The sequence below is a fragment of the Corvus moneduloides genome, chromosome 5 (genome assembly GCF_009650955.1).
Source record: "Corvus moneduloides isolate bCorMon1 chromosome 5, bCorMon1.pri, whole genome shotgun sequence".
NCBI classification, from domain to species: domain Eukaryota; kingdom Metazoa; phylum Chordata; class Aves; order Passeriformes; family Corvidae; genus Corvus; species Corvus moneduloides.
Genome location: NC_045480.1, coordinates 45,660,760 through 45,677,535, shown reverse-complemented (window position 1 = coordinate 45,677,535; position 16,776 = coordinate 45,660,760). Strand labels below are relative to the sequence as shown.

The 16,776-nt window shown below is 42.3% G+C and overlaps 1 protein-coding gene across 4 annotated transcripts in view; it reads right to left on the bottom strand.

Moving 5' to 3' along the window:
- The window catches only part of CSGALNACT1 (chondroitin sulfate N-acetylgalactosaminyltransferase 1), a 43,584-nt gene that overhangs the window by 1,796 nt on the left and 25,012 nt on the right, over positions 1–16,776 (bottom strand). For 2 of the 4 annotated variants that reach the window (XM_032109604.1, XM_032109606.1), the window contains 7 exons: positions 16,129–16,385; positions 12,464–13,385; positions 6,008–6,224; positions 4,714–4,815; positions 3,728–3,906; positions 3,289–3,383; positions 168–249 (listed from right to left, as the gene is read on the bottom strand). In XM_032109604.1, coding sequence (XP_031965495.1) covers positions 168–249; positions 3,289–3,383; positions 3,728–3,906; positions 4,714–4,815; positions 6,008–6,224; positions 12,464–13,097 — 1,309 coding nt within the window. In that variant the 5' untranslated portion in view covers positions 13,098–13,385; positions 16,129–16,385. Of the gene's footprint in view, positions 1–167; positions 250–3,288; positions 3,384–3,727; positions 3,907–4,713; positions 4,816–6,007; positions 6,225–12,463; positions 13,386–16,128; positions 16,473–16,776 lie in introns of those variants that run through there. The other 2 variants (XM_032109607.1, XM_032109605.1) reach the window with 2 other exon arrangements.

Here is a 16,776-nt window from a genome sequence, read left to right as displayed (position 1 = left end):
TACTTAGATTCTGGTAACCTCTATGGCATCTAGGAAGAGCCTGAACATCTAACCACAGCACTGCTGCAAATTAGTGACATAGACATATTGGCAAAGGAAAGGGAGGCTGATCATAATTGTCTACGTTTTAGCAAAAAGGCAAGTGTATTGGAGTGTATTTTTCTTACCTATGTTGATAAAATCAGATCTGTACTGGCAAGTCATCCCAAAACCAAAGTCTCTCCAAAATCCAGTTTCTTTTTTAATAATCTGCATGGAGGGAAAGGAATGTTTACATGGAAGCAGAAATGCTTTCAGAATGAGCATTCTGACCTGAATGTGGTCAGAAATAGGAGCAACTGCCCTTTTATTCTTCCCCATGTGAATTCATGGCCGGTCCTGAACTCGTTTTTGTAGATACATTGCATACATCTGTCCCCCCTCCCCCCGCAAACAGCTGTGTTCTTAGGTATCATAGATAAGCCCCTGATCCAGAACAATCAGGTTTTGCTCCACTCCTGCTGTTGTAGACCAAGTAGAACAATACCACACCTCTGGAGTTTGCTTCTTTGCAGGCAAAGCATCCTCCAAAATTGTTTGTTTCTGTGGAATTCAAACCCGATGTAAGAAACATATTGGTAAACCAGGGAAGCCAGACTCTGCTGTCAGAGCAGATGGTGGCATCTGCATTGTGGACCACAAGAGCTCTGGAAGAAAACAGCGGTTCTAATCTGATCACGCAACCAACAGCTTTTGACTACGTTAATTTTGAGTAACAAGAATAATTTTCCATTACAGAACTGCTACATCCAGCTAAAATTGAACTCCAGATATGTAAGGTGATAGATACATGTCTCATAAAAGCCTTTGTAAAAATGAATGGTCTGCCTTCCTGAGATGGACAATGAAAACATTATGTATTACAGGTAGAAAATCAGAGCACTGAGAAACCATGGCTATAATTTTGAAAAGCAGATATCCAAGTACAGATCTCTTAAGGTCATAATTCATGCATATGAGTGACCTAACCCAACCTGGTGAGACATCCAAGAGCTTCAAGAGGCTGGGACAAGCATTTAAATCCTCTGAGCAAGTAAGCAGTACTTCACACTCCTGAATGCCTGGTTAGAAACCTATCCCTTAGCAGCTGCTTTGGAAAATCCTGACTTCCCTTGTGACAGAATTTCAGAAGATGAGGAAAGAGAATTTCCATTTCTGGATTTACAAATCCCAGTATTTCCTTTATGAAGAAATGCTCTTCCAAAATTGTCTCTCCTGATTTCTTGTTCATGCCTCCCCTTTTTGTTCATAACTCGTCTCTTCAAATGTTTTTTATTTTACTGCTCACATTGTTGTAGATATCACTTCTCATTTCTCCTTTCCTTGAAAAATCCAAGTCACTGCAGAAGCCAATTAAAAGGAAACAAGATTGTATCTGTCAGGTCTGCACTGTAACAAGAAGTCGCCATCATGATGCCCTTTCTCAGCAAGCTACTCGTGTATTAGCATTATTATTTTCCATTAGTGCAAGTGGCTGCTGCACAAATCAAATTCTATCAAAGATTTCTGAAGCCTTCTTTTTTTCTCCTCAGCAGCCCAAGTTCCAGGACGGAGAGCTAACACTGTCTTGTTTTATTGGCAGAGATCTGACCTTATGCCTGGCAACTAATGTGGGCTAAAAATATACATAAAAATGTGATTGGCTGTACTTCTTTAACTCAATAAGCTTTTCTGACATAAGCATCACATTTTATGATTCAAATATTAGCTATAAATACTTTCACAATCCTGACAATGTACTTTGTGGAATTTATGCTAGCTTGAGAGCTAAACTCTATTTCATTCCCTAAGCACAATGCTTACAACCTTGAGGATCCCTGACAGGCTCTGAGCAGAGAGAGAAAAGCTTATGTGAATCCCATGGTATGATCAGAACAAGTTTGTTCTGAGAAAAAAACAGTAGAAGGGATTTTCCAGACTCTTCAGTAAAAGGCTTTCTGGCTATGTCTCATAACACAGAGAGCAGCAGACAAAAAAATACTTCAGAATATTTTGGATGGACTTTTCAAACTCTCATTCTTCATTTTTATAGAGGAACTGTACAAGGTGGGGGTAGTGATGACAGAAGACTGGACTCAGACCCCAAGGGATCTTTTTCAGTGGTGACTGTCCCTGGGCTCAGACCACCCCTAATTCCTACCTACCCAGAACAATAATAGAAGCTGGCATGCTCTGGGGACAGTGTCCAGCCTGGGACAGGATGAGCCCTAGTAAGTGCAGTGCCTGGCAGTAAAAGAGGCAGATGTGGCAGGTTAGGACCTGGCCCGGAGGAACTGAATGAAGCTGCATAGCTGGCTTACGTTTCAATTTGAAAATTCAGCCACTTAGCAGCACTAGTGGGCAGAGGACTGTGACCCACTGACTCTGGAGAGAAGCAAGACTCCCTTCTATCAGGCCTTTAAGTTCAACAACAGTGCAACACCAGAGCACAAGGGAATGGAGAACAGTGTCTGCAGCAGTACCAAGCAATGGCTCAGTCACTAACATTCATGTGAATCTCTCGTCTGTGTGCTCTTTCTTCCTCACAACAGCTCCCTCCTCATCAAGAAAACTCATACATGTCTTAATCATATGCCTTATGGCAATGTTGTTAAAAATAATGCTTTGTTTTCACACCAAAAATAAGCAGGTGAGATGGAAATCAATGCAGCTGTGCTGTGTTGTATCAGTGCCAGATTAAAGTGACAGCTCCAAGCCTGTGATTTGACTCTGAGACACTTCAGAAACACACTGTCTGCTCACAGGCAGTTTAATCATGAGCTGTGGGATGGGAAAGGCCACTGTAAGGTGTTCAAGTAAGTGGGGGAATAACTGTGATGGCCCCCGGAATTCTTTTTTCACTGACTGATCTGAGGACAGGTCTGCTTTTTCTAAATGTCAGTTTTTCAAATGGAAATAGTATTCAGTGCAAGGAAGAAATCAGAGCAAGTCAAGGACTGTCACTCCAAGATAGCACACCATGGAGGAATTGTTCACTAGCTAGGAAATATCTTCTAGCAGAGAACCCAAAATGTTTTAAATTTTTAGTTTCCATGTAAAAACTTCAAAAAGGTTTAAAATAAATGGCACCAAGACACTTCCCAGTGAAACATACCTGCAGAACTCACAGTAAGGTGAGTGTTGTAGTTAATTTTGTCTGTGCGGTGGTCACTGCGCACAAGGAATAGGGAAATGCTATCCAAGAGCACAAGTACCTTTAAAAAATGCTTTGTTAAATAAAAGCAGGCATTCAGAGAAGCATGTACTTACCAGCTGCTGTTCTAAAGACGGGATGGAATCATGGTCACCATAAATTATACTGGGATTATACTGGCTGAAGAGAACAGGATAAAATACCTTCTTCCCTGGAAATGACAATGGGTTATTTTCTTTACTGTATAAAACACACTTGTCTCTTACAAGATGCAATCCAGGCTTGAGCAAATCCAGACAAAGTCACACAAATTTTCCATTGAGCCTATGTTCTTTCCACAAGAATGTTAATGCAAGGATATAATTAATAAAAAGATCCTGTTCCAGAAAGCATAGGTGCTGAAGGCAAGAGATTATTCACAGTGGGAGCAGGAACTGTTAACAACTGATTTGCAGTAGCTTCATTACCAATTCAAAGGCAAGCATACTGTGGTGAGGAATTTTACATAACAGGTAGAACCCGTTGAAAGATAATGTACTTCATGAGAAGCAGTACCTGGCTGTGTGTTCAATCTACAGGAGTTCAAGAATTCGGCTGTGAAGTATATGTCCACATCGCAAAAAAAGAGAACAACATTGTTTCCTTTCCAAAATCGAGCACCAACATCTAATCCTTTGCCCCTGGAAAATTCTTCATTCAACTGGATGAAGGTAAAGTTCTTGAAGTTGGCTGACCTAGAAGGAAAATATTCAGCAACTTCCTCTGTCCATCCAGCTCTTAATATAAATCAGGGGTGGGAACCCCATATGAAAGAATTAACCTAGAAATCTGTAATATCACAGTTCTGAGAGCAGCTGGAGGGAAGAGATGTCCTGTTTGACTCTTAAGGAGATTTCCACTATGTCTATCTATGTTCAGAGCTTGACATGAGTACTCACACACTACCATTCCTGTCACAGACTTTCTTTGGGCAGGTCTCACAAAAATCCCAACAACTCTTAGATTAACAAAAGTATCTTCAGTATGCAAATTTCAATTACCTGTGGTCACATTACTGTATCTATACAAGGGTCCTCTTCCTACACGGAGAAGACAAGCAAAAGGCTGCAGTGCCACATGATCTTGACAAACACAGCTATGTAACCAAACTCAACAGAATAGAACTGGCCAAAAGTATCCAGATCCTTTATGCTCTACTGAAATTGTCTCCACCTGCCTTTGGAAGTCAGCCTTCGGTCCTAACAGCTAAAGCCACTTTCAAAGAACTAAAGAGTTACCACTGGGGGGGGGGAGGGGGAGGAAAAAAGGAAAAAAGCAGTTGCACTGAGGTAAATTCAGTTAAAATCTGCTCTGCAGTTCACAAAACCGCAGATATGGGACTCTATGCGTAACACCATTTTTATTTGACACAAAAAGAGAGCTATTTTCTGCAATGCACTTTGGAACCTTTTGGCGCAACTATGAGTTTTGAGCTACCAAGTCTCCACTTCACATAGGATCACTGTGTATGAACAGCACATACCAGATGTTCAGTTACTTACTTAGAGGTATTTTCAAGTATCGATTTGACTTCATTCATTTGTTCCTTTCCAAAGTAAACTACAGTGAGGTGAATTCTCCCATCCTGCTGAATGCCCACTTCCCTGGAGAACAGAGATAGATTTGTGACTTATCCCAGAAGTTAGCTTCCTTCAATATAGCCTACAGCAGCTGGGGAAGGCAGGGTAGGGTGAACCTCAGAGGCATTCCTGGGGACATGATTTACTGACAGACATCCTTGTCCTGACAAAGCAGCTCATTGTCTCTCTTAGAAGGGACAGAAGTCTATCTTTCAGCCAGATTAGGTACAAGCTCTCTAAGCAGCATTTCTTATATTAATAGGACACTATTAAAAGAGGCCATCCTGCCCCAGGAAGAATGATCAGGCAGGCAATAACTTCAGCACTTAGGAGAATATGAGAATTATGAGGTATTTTTATAATACCCTACCTCATAATCTTGAGTTTTTGTAACAGATGTTCCAGAGTTCAGATCTTTGGCATTTACTAAAACCTAAGTATCAACCAAAAATCAAACACGTAGCCCAAGGGTAAGACCAATTTGAACAAACGCTAGAATCATGCCTCACTTGCACGAAGTTTAGTCAGCAAGAGTTCATCTATAATCAGCAGAGAGATCAGCATGACCAGAGGGCGATTTCTCCCAGTCTAAAACAAGATAATCAGAATACTAATCAGAAGACTAATTTAGACAAGGAGCCTATTTTTAGATGGCTGTAATTAGACAAAACAGATCCCATTGTAAGAGTCAGTATCTGTTGATAACATGGTCTTTTCTGGGCAGCTATTTAAAGTTACATCTCAATTAATTTCTCCCTCTGAACATCATCTCTGTGCTGAAAAATAAAAGTTTAAGAGTAACTATGCTGAAAGTTCAAATACATTTCCTTCTTGCCTTTTGTTGCGTTAATACTTTATCTAATGGAGCCTGGCAAAGTGTCTTGGAGCACTGATTCCCCTTTTCCTCAGAAATGCTCCTTTGCAACCACTGCATGAAATTCTCACGTTGCCACAACTGTATGTGCCAAACAAACAGAATGAGACTCTTAAGTCAGGTACATACAAATCAGAAACCCTGATGACTGCAATATAATTGCCTTTACTGCTAATCACAATGCATTAAGCAACCAAATGCCTTTCAGTAATCTCAAAAATCACTTAGTGGCACAACGAACCGTTAGGTAAAAGTAGCAGTGAGTGAGGTCTTGATAACTCCTAAAAGTGCATCTTACTTTACAAGTAAGAAAAAGTAAAGGCAGCATTGAAGGAAACCCACCTGAAATTCTGCATGAATTGCCGAAATTTGCTGGCTCTCTTGGCCAACGGCACAACGACATTAATAAGTGTGTCGGCCATATTGACATTTTCATTTTTCACTTTCATAACAGGACCAAATGGCCGGAATAAAACAATCTTCTTGAACTGATGTTTTGCATCTCCTTTGAAAGTCAGCTCATACAATGTGCCTTTATTTTTTTCTGTGCGGTAGATCCCTGCATGCAAACAAAATGAAGAGATTTTTGGATTAAAGCTGGGCTCCTGGGGGAAAAAAAGGATAAAGTCTTCATGTGCTACACCTAAACTGAAAATGCAGCAATGAGGCAATGATATATTTACTTTTAAACCAATACACAGTCCACCATCGTTCGGAGGAGGCCACCGCTCTGGCAGGGACACAGCCCTGGATTACAGGAGCTGTTTGGTATTCTTGCAGGCACATTCCAAGGCTTGGCTGAGTTACAAACCCCTGAAGGTTACCAACTGCACACACTCAGTATAACCCAGCAGACATACTGTCCTTATTTTCCAGACAGCTCCAATTGCCCACTGCAGACAAGCATGGTAATGGGATGCAGAAGGACTGCAAAGGCAGTCTGCCTCTCTGCAACAGGAGAGATTAGGCCATCTCCCAGAAAAGCAATTTCCTGATGAGCACTAGGAGGTTCTCTGGAAAGTCCCCTAATAAAACTATGCAACCAGGCCCCAGAAGCCATTGACTTCACCCACTGCCAGTCAGGACAAAACTCTCCTGTTACTCAACTCTCAAGAGACTGCTATTTCTCTTTGTGAATGCCCACTCCTGGTCAAGTAATGGTCTGCAAGGATGACACTACAGTTTGTCAGAGGCTAGACCAGGATACTTAATTCATACAAGCATGTATTTATTTCCTATATGGAAGGAACTTTTAACATACTTGATGGGTGAAATTGGTCTGGTTCATGCTGAGGGCCAGCATGAACTATAAAAGCCTTGATAGTGCCCCACGGAAATACTATAATATCTTAAATCAAGTTCACAAAAAGGCTGTAGATTTTCCTCACTCTAAATGATACTTCAGTTCCTACAGTGTATACTGAAATAAAGCTTTTTCACTGGCAGATCCATTAGGTTTAAGAAAGAAAAATTAATGCTAATGCTCACTACTCACTAAGCCACTGAAAACATCTTAACAACTTAATCAGTACAAGAGTATAATTGCAATGCCTTCCATCTCTTGCAGAAGTTAAAGAGACAAGCACAAATGCCTGGAAAAAAACTCCTCCTCTTGACTTGTTTTTCTTTTTTCTTTTCTTATCTTTTTTTCTTTTTTTTTTTCCTTCCATCTGGCTAGGAAGCATATCTTCTTCTGGTTATGAAAAACAAGACCAAAATAAGGCTTCTTTTTTTTTTTTTAAATCTTGGTTGTTCCCTGATGTGTAACATTGCTGGGCATCTGACCCATAGACTGTCAGCTCTCTCTCTATTTCTCATGAAGGTCTGGGTCAAAGTTTGCTTCAAAGAGCAAAGTGACATAATATCTTCATCTTGTATTTCAGCTCTTACATTGGTATAATCAAAAGACTAATGAGGTGTGATTTTATCTGGATCGAGTTCTGTGGACTGTCTTATCTTCACTATCATTCTCTAAGTGTTTTATTCTTAATGAACACTTCAGTTGGTTAATAATATATGCAGATTTACTGAGCTGTTACTCATTTCTTGTTTTATTTTTAATATAAGCTGATTCAACAAATGCTCCAATCCTCCTCCTAGCATAGCAAATGAATCTAGGGAGATAGCAGCTCAATCATTCTTGTAGTGCTAATCTTTCAAAGTTGTGCCTTTGACTCCTCCTAGCTTTTTTCATAGAGTCTGCCCAAGCTGCAGACCATCAACTACATCTGTTTCTGAACTGGAGATCATCTAAATAGTGACCTAATACTCCCTTGGTTTCATCCTCCTGGTGGCCAGAGAATACAAATCTGGGACTTTGAATTCTGTTCACCCATTTATTCTTACAGAAAGCCTGCTAATGATCCAAGTGCATTGTTGGGTGCACTCATTTGCTCAGGCAGTTTTTGAACACAGGTTTTACTAAGGAAGTTTGTGTTTGAAAAGGTTAAGGCAAACCTTTTTGACATTCAGCTAAAAAAACCTCTAAATTAAATCTGATCTGCATTTTCTTTAGAGAGAAACTGATAGGACTGTTTCACATGTTTGACATAGTGTACTGTCATTTTTAAGAATAACAAAGATCTAAATTAAATTAACAAATTTAATAGTACCTACCACACAACATCTCAGTCTTTGCTTTTATATTCTCTTCTACCTACCCCAGCCAAGAAACAATGACCCCACAAATACTACTTCCCTGGAGAGATGTACTACACAATAAAGGAAACCTTGCCAAATAAGAAGTACCTTAAAAGAAGAATGCAAGTTGTGACCTGACTGGGGTCCCTCCTAGGGCTATATACACAGAGGCTGCTTCTGAGTCTGTAGTTTTGTTCTTGTTCAGTACTGCTACTATGTCTGAAAACAAGTAGCTTAGGTGAAGGCAAGGTTTCTTTGTGCAACATGGTAATCCAAGAACTCATAATCCTAGCGTTTTATACTGAAGATAACTGTATGCAACTTTAATGCCTCTAATTAAATATGGCTATTCTTCATGCATATTTAAACTATTTATTTTCCATTTTTAAGCATCTTCTTTCCTTTTTTAAGTATCTTCTTTTTAGAAGCAGGGAACAAAGTGACTTTCCCAAGGGCAGGCAGTGAGCCTTGGAAATGAGTCTGAATGTCCTGAGTCACTCTGGCGACTCACCCAGCGGAACATCCTGCCTTTTACAAATTTTTTCCATTTCCAAAGGCTCTACTTGGTGCCACCAGGACTTCCTACGTGATTCAGGAAGATGTGTCAAACAGCCTCAATTCCAAGATAAAACTATGAGGAGAGGAAAAAAGTAGTCTCAAAAGAGTAAACAAAAAAACCTTTTCCATAAAAGATTGCTCCTGAAATGAAAGCCTTGGAAAGGCTAGAGATAGATAAAAGAAGGTTATTGATCATCTATTGCTTCCATTACAGCAGATATAGTTCAGAATATGCACCATTCCTTTCAGAGGCAGGGAGAAAAGTCAAAGCCTTTGGAAACCCAATGTAAAAAAAGTAAACAGGAGCTCTGTGTCAGCAGACAGAATGGCGCTAAAATAAAGGTAAAGAACAAGCGAGAAGCAAAAATGGCATGGGCTCAAGAATTGAGTAAAGAGCAGTAAGTCTCCAGTCTTCAGAGCAGCAATTCCCAGGACTCTCTACAGAGATGGAAAATACCTGATGTCTATTCAGCAGGGCAGGCAAACAAATGTCATGTATATGGATCTACATAAAATGTGTAACTAGCAAACAGCCATGCATTCTTAACAAAATGCTGTTGAGTGGATGACAATTTTAGCCTCAGTTCACAGACTACAGGCTTCAAGTCTTCCACTGTCACTAGAAACGCTCCCTGGACTCATGCTCATTAGTTCCCTTCTGTTAGATGATGTAGGAGCCACTATGAGGATTTATCAGGATTCACTGTCCCCATTTTAACTCAGTATTACAATGGTCTTCCCACTCAACATGCAGTAAAATACAGCATCTTATCCTTTGATGAAAAGAATCTTTCCTTCTTTGCAATAAGCTTCCACAGCAAAACTCCATCAGATAGCCCACCACCAGTAGCTTCCCATTTGAGAAAGCAAAGCTACTCCTTTTTCATTTGCCTCTGAGACCTTGATTAAAATTCCAGTCACTAGACAGCCACATACTTCAAGTAGGAAAACTTATGATCCAACATATTTGAAGGTGTTATGGCAGGGCATTTTTTAAGCAATCCAGGGGTTTTCTGGAACTGTTCATATTAGGAAGGAATATGTCCAGGCAGTGATTCCGTTCACTTATGGAACACACTACTCAGGCTTGTCAAGAGTCTCCAAATTATTATCTCTATCTGTGAGAAAATGAATGACTCCCAGATCTATTTGGCTGCTATTTACATAAATTAATGACCAGACCTGTTATCCTGCTTTCTGAGCAACTGGCTTTCTACTGGAAACAGAGCAGTCCTTTGCCTGCTTATAATACACAAAAATTTCTGATTTTTTTCCATGCTGTTTCTTACTGACTCCCCTTGGCAGAAAGCTAGTGAACTTGTTACATAAGTGGGAGGAGTAAGGGGGAGAGGGGAGCATTACAGCAGCTGAACAGCCCAAGTGCCTCTCTCAAGAGAGAAGCTAAGCAGAGCAGCAGCCAGATGGATACATCTCGAGCTCCAGGGAGAAGGTGTGGCTCTCTTGGTTTTGACTAAAGGGGGGGGGTCGGGGGGGGGGGGGGTGGAATGGAAAGTTCCACTACGTGTCAGCTATTACTCTGGAAGGAGAACTGAGAATCCTATCCACATTTCATGTAACAGCAAATCTGCTGAGAAGGAGTTTAACTCAGATGTAGGGTACTAGGGTCATAGTCTAATTCCCACGCACAAGTCCTTCTGTCTAGAAACTGAAGAGATGCAACACTAATTTCAAGATATCCCAGCCACGGAGACAAAATATTTCTCCTTAAATGCAAGAAGTGTTTAAAGAAACATTTTCCCTCTGCAAAGACAAGAATAAATGCACAAAATAAAAAAAAAAGGAAGAGAAACAGACCCCAACTGAGTTTATTGCCACACACCATCACCCTGCCTATTGGCATATGCTAGCAGTGAACTAGTACTGAAAAAGTGATAGCAGGTACCAGATGTGATCCACAAGAAAAGAAAAATCCACCCAGGAGGTCAAAGAAAACAAGATTATTGTGCGCAACTCTATGTTCTAGCAAGACTCAGGATCAGCAACACTCTTGAGAAAAGCTGGTGTCAAAGGCATTGCTGAATAGAGGAAAAACAAGGACACAAATCCCACATACTGACAGCAGCAGCTCAGATTTTAAATCCTGTCTCTGACCCTGATTACCTGATTTTCATTTCAGCACATCTCTCCATCTGATCAACCTTAAGATGAGGGTGGTAGCCTCACATTTAACATAAGAGAGGCACACAGTTTTTGTGTGCTGTTATTGCTAAAGCAGCTGGAAAACACTTAAGAGGGTTAAGTGGTATTACTTTCAGTGCAGATCTGGGCCACGTCTCCCAGAAATCTCCAGCTGCCCATGGCAGTTCTAGAAAATGAAAATAGCTGGCTTGGTGGCTGGGTAAATGCACTCATGGTTGCTGTGTTGCTGATTACACTAAGTTGCCAGAAGCTGACATAGAATCCAGCTTATTACTAACTTGTTGTGTAGGCAGTGGCACCTGCAGAGCACTGTTTCCAAAAGCAGTTCAGAGTCCAAACTATACTTGAAATGCAGAACTGAAAGAGAAAACTCAGTTCTCCCTACACATACTGAAGTTACACAGAGCAATGGATTTGTCCTTTCACTGGCAGTCTTTGCCATTCTTGGGAGAATGAAAGATGGGGAAAAAGAGAATGACAAGAAGTGACAGAAACCTCCAAAAGAATTTGGCAGGAAAATTTTCTGCGAAGTCTCTTTGTTTCCAGCCCCAATACATGGATCCCTGCATTTGCAAACAAATCAGTCTGTGCTGATGAATGAGAATGAGAATTTATTTCCTTGCACCTACAGAAGCAAGGACCTGCCCCACAGGGGGAGGACACAAGGAAGGTTTCTTGAGGTCAGACTGAGCTGCACACAGGGCTCCAGTTTCTTGAGCTCCAAGTCACATGAAGGGCTTCCTCCCTCTGGAGTATTTCACCATGGTATGTGAAAGCCAGCAAGACCATTATAATGTGCATGAAGAACCTGCACAGAACCAGCACTAGCATGCATCTCTTCCCCACACCTTTCTGCACTTGTTCCCCAAGCACAGCACTGGTATCCAGTCAAAGACCCTTGATTGTGCATAAAGGCAGGCTCACAGCTTAATGGATATTAAGTAAAGTGTGGCAAGAAAAATCTCCTATCTCCTCACCCTCTCACATGGAAGAGCTGGTGCCAAACAGTCATACACCTATAATAAACTGTGGAAACATATTTTGAAAAGATAAACTGAACAACAAACAGGAAGGAGGAGAATGGCAGCATGGATTTGAACTGCAGTTGTCAATGTTAACACTGGAAACAGATCTGGGATTGCAGCCTGGTCAGTCATTCCTTGCTTAGTCAGTTCTGAGGCAAGCGCATGACTAGAGAGCTGTGAGCGCACATTGGTGTCACTGCAGGAGACTGGCAGGCTTTGTTGTCACTAAGTCCTATTCCCCAGGAAAACTGCCATTTTGCAATTGTGCCCGAGACAGCATCGCTAGGTCACAGCACTATCACCATCGCAGACATCTGTGCTCTGACACAGCTCCCATCTCCCTCAGCAACTCATTCACACCAGAATTCCGCCCCAGCACCGTGTGGACCTTCTAGCCTGCTCTCTGCATACGAACCTTCAACGAAGTCGGAGGCTGTGTATACATGGGGTTTTGCTTTACTGACCCCATCTGGCTTGTTCAAGCTCCCGACTGCTAACTCGATCACCTCTGTCAACTCGTCTCGCTTGTCCTTCCTTACAGGTTTCTCCTCTGGGTGCCGTGTCAGCCCTGTCTCCAGCTGGTACACCTTCTGGAGGGTGAAGCTCTCAAAGGGCACTGCCGCGTACTCTGTGGACAGCTTAACACCGCTGTGCACCTCTGCTTTGTCTACTTGGGAACGGAGGAAAGCCAACAGGTTGGCCTGGGCCTTCTCCAGCTTACTGTGGTCAAGCTGAATGTCCAACGAGTCTGGGTACTGGTTCTGCATGTTCTTAAGCTGCTCGGTCCTGCCCTGGAGCTCAGCCTTCAACTGGGCAATTTGTTTCTTCAAGCTGATGATGTAATTGTGGTGTTGCTCTTCTCGCTCTTGCAGACTGGCTTCATATCCCTCCTTCGCAGTCGGACTGTGCACCCTGGGCAAGGCAAGCTGCTGGTTGTCACCCTTGGGTGTGCAAGCCAACATATAAACAATAGACATTGAGCAACAGGCCACCACCAGCAGGCCTACAAGTCGGGGAAGAAACAGAATAAATCCTCGTCTAAGCATCATATCTCAAAAAGCAGAGTCTAACCTCACACATGCAACAGTTCTTATATCCATGCAGTGCCACAGAGGCCTCTGGTCTTGGAGTACTCTTACACAGATGCATGTATGTGCAGGAACTGGTTTGTCAGCTCTCTTGAAATGTGTGCTCTGCCTCTATATGGAGCTCTCTCTGGTGTGCACCCAGCAGGACCAAAAGACAAGCTGTGAAGCAGACAGGACACCTCCTGATCCTCATGGCAACATCTATGTTGCTGCAATGCGATCAGATGGTGGCTGATGGAGCCTGAGGACCTGAAAGATAAATGACAAAGACAGCCAAGTTAGAATTTGGTCATCCAGTTCAGACCATTTAGAGTGTTCTGAGAATTTACCTTGTTTCTTAGCTGCTCTAGCAGATCTCAAAGCTGTGAAGTGCTTGGGCTAAGACCCAAAAGATGCCAAGATCCTTATGCAGAAAATCCGGTATGCATCCATTTAGTTGTAATAACATGACTTGGCCCATTGCCAATGAAAAACTAGTCCAGACCTCAAAGACTGCCACACTTCAGAATTACTAAGAAGTGTCTAGTGGTCAGATGCTAAGGTGCTCAGTTCATCCAAGCAATGATGGGCTGTCTTGGTTTGAAAGACAGGTGTCTGCTAAGGAAGGCAGAAGCCTCCCTTGGAATGGCAGATGCAACCCCCTTCACTCCGAGTTATTATAATTTGAAATCAAGGGCTTTTAGGCAAAGATATGGGAAATAGGAATAACAGTTCTTTACTATAATATATATAACCAGTCAAACAAACAGCAATAACTACGGCAGCAACAGCAAACAATCACAAACCCAGTGCCAGCCTTCTCGGCTGTCGGGCCCTTTCCCCTCGGGTGCAGTTCCGCTCGCAGCCGGCAGGGGCGCTGGCGGCTCCCGGTGAGCAGGGCAGGTGCGATGGTTCCCCCGCGGCTGCAGGGGGCGCTCCGGAGCGAGCTCGGGGAGCACGCGGCACTGGTGCTCTGGGATCCCGGGAAGGGATGGGACAAAGGAGCTTCACAAACCCCTGGGCAGCCGATCCTGGTGTCCCAGCAGGACCCTCGGGAGCAGCAAACTGGAACAGCAGGGATGAGCAAAAAATGCCAGGTGGTAGACGAGATGTATCGAACTCCAGAGCTGTAGCGGAACCCCCGGACGTCTGGGCAGGCAGGGGGTGCGGAGCTGCAGGCTAGCGAAGGCTCAGAGCAGTGGCAAAGGAACGGCGAGGGCAGAGCAGCCGCGGCCCGGCTCCCAGCAGGGTAGGGAAAGGCGGGCTCAGGATCCCAGGGTTTTCCCCTGAGGCACCCGAGCAGATGTTGAAAAAGAAGCCCCTCTTTTAGTGAGGTAGGGTGTTAAATAGGGTCCCAGTGCAACGGCCGTTCCAGCGAGCAAGCTCCACTCACAGTAGAAGGAAGGCAGTGGAAGACAGAACCCCACCGTGGTGATGAATTCTCCCCGCAGCACCCACAGCTTCTCTCCCCTTACAAAGGCGAGAGCACAAGAGTTGTAGGGGCTCCACCCAACCCCTTTTCCCCAGTCCAAATCTCGCGGCATCTCTGCCCTACACGAGAAAACCCCATGTAAAAGAAAGTAGCCAGCTGGACCCCTCCCCCGAGGTGTGGCCAGGTCTTTTCTCTGTCTTAAGTATCCAGTCATTATTGTTTCCTAGCAACACAATGGGGAAAAATTCCTTAAGAGGGGAAAAAAAAAAAAAAAGAGAGAACTCCTAAAATCCCAACATGGGCCTTCAAGAGTTCTCAAATCTTGGAGTGCTCACTCAAGTTTTGAAAGGACGGCACTCAGTCCCACAGCTACCACATATATCTTAGTTTCCAGGCATGTTTTTCCAAAACACCAGGTGATGAATATGGTCCATTTGAATGTAAGAAGCCTGACCTGGAGCAGAAATTTGATAACCAGAAAACTAAAAACTGTTATCAAGACCAGTTACTGCAACTATCATTGTTTGACATATCCTACCAGATGCTCCCATGAAAACCAAATAACCAGGAAGAGGACATTTTTGATGAACACTCAGACCAATTTTACTCAAAATCAGCAGAAGCTTTGTTGCAATTTTGAAGGCTGCCATCACTGCACAGTATTTTAACATCTCAAGACCCTCTTCTGTTTCTCGTAACACTATGAAAAGCTGTGCAAAAATGTATAGTACTACTGTACTTTCCAGTCTGCCTAGGACTGTAGACCACAGAGAAGGTGGAACTGGGAACATTATAATTTTTAATAAAACTTCTTCAAGTATATATAGAAGAGCAAAAAAAAAATTAGATGATTGAAATTGAATATTGACCTAGCTATAAGCTACATTAAAACAATTGTGCTGAGAACATTACCAGAGGGATTTTCAAAATCCCTTGGATTTGGCCCAAACCCATGCTGGTGCAAGGAACCTCATCATTTACTCAGCTGACTGTACACTTAGGGCAAGGCTGAGTAACATCCTAGATTACACATTGTTAGACACAAACACAATCAAATTAATCCCTTGATTCTCTTCCCTTGGATGCATACATGACATTATGACACTCTTGACAGAGTCACAGTCCTTTTAGGCATGCATCCTTGCTGTCACACCCTTAAGTAAAAACAGTTTAACTAAGAATAAGACTTTCAGAGTTATTTTCAGTTATTTCTAGTCTTGAGTCAAAGTCTTATGTAGGACCTTTTATAAACTGCTCTGTGGCTTTCCACCCTCTGTCTTGATTTACTATTACTCCATATGCAGAAGTTATGCAGAGATATTTCTGATGTTTGGACTGTTATTATTATTTTATCAGTTTGCAGAGCTTCTGGGAAAAAACCCTACTCTAAGCAGGAATTGAGGGGGCTAGAATGAGTCATAAAAATAGTACTGTATTTTTTTCAAAGTAATGCTAAATTACTTTTATAGCATTTATAGGATTCTCCAGAAAATGTCAGCATTTTTGAAGGAAGAATTGCTGATTTTCAAGAAAATATTTAAGCAGCATGAGAAAAGGACAGGATGAAGTTGGTGCTCTTACCTTTTTGATGTGATCTTCTCTTTGGAACATCTTGGTCTGCTACAGCTTCTGCTCAGCTTGCCAAAATCATCGCCTGTTTATCTCCCTTCTTATGCCCTTTCCAGAAAATGCGTGTACTATGAAAAGCGCTGTCAACCTCAGAACACCTCTTCATTGCTTTCACATTTGTCAGCTGCCTACATCTTCAGTCTGTCTCTCGTGTGGTGAAAGGCTGTAGTGGAGACGCTTCCTATGGATGCACTAAAAAAGTTGGCCTCCTGCAATGTAAAGGAGCTTGTCAAAGCAGGGAAAATTAATCTGGGCATTTCTAACTGTACAACAGATCTGGCTAGAAGACTGCAAGAAGGTAGTGTGCAGGGAGACAGGGTCAGGAAGTGGTGAGATGTAGTACATAAAACACTGCTGTGCTTGTATGCTTCCCTTCACACAATTAGTCCATTGACTGAATTGGCAGAAGCTGAACATCAGTGAAAGGATTAGTTGTGCTAACATGGTATAAACTGAAATTACATCTCAATGGCTTAGATAAACACACTGTTTCATTTCAATAAGCAGCAACAGATTTGAGTTTTGGGCAAAGAGCTCTTCAAATGTTGACCTTAGAATATGTGTCTATATAGATAGCTATCTTCACTAAAACATAGTATG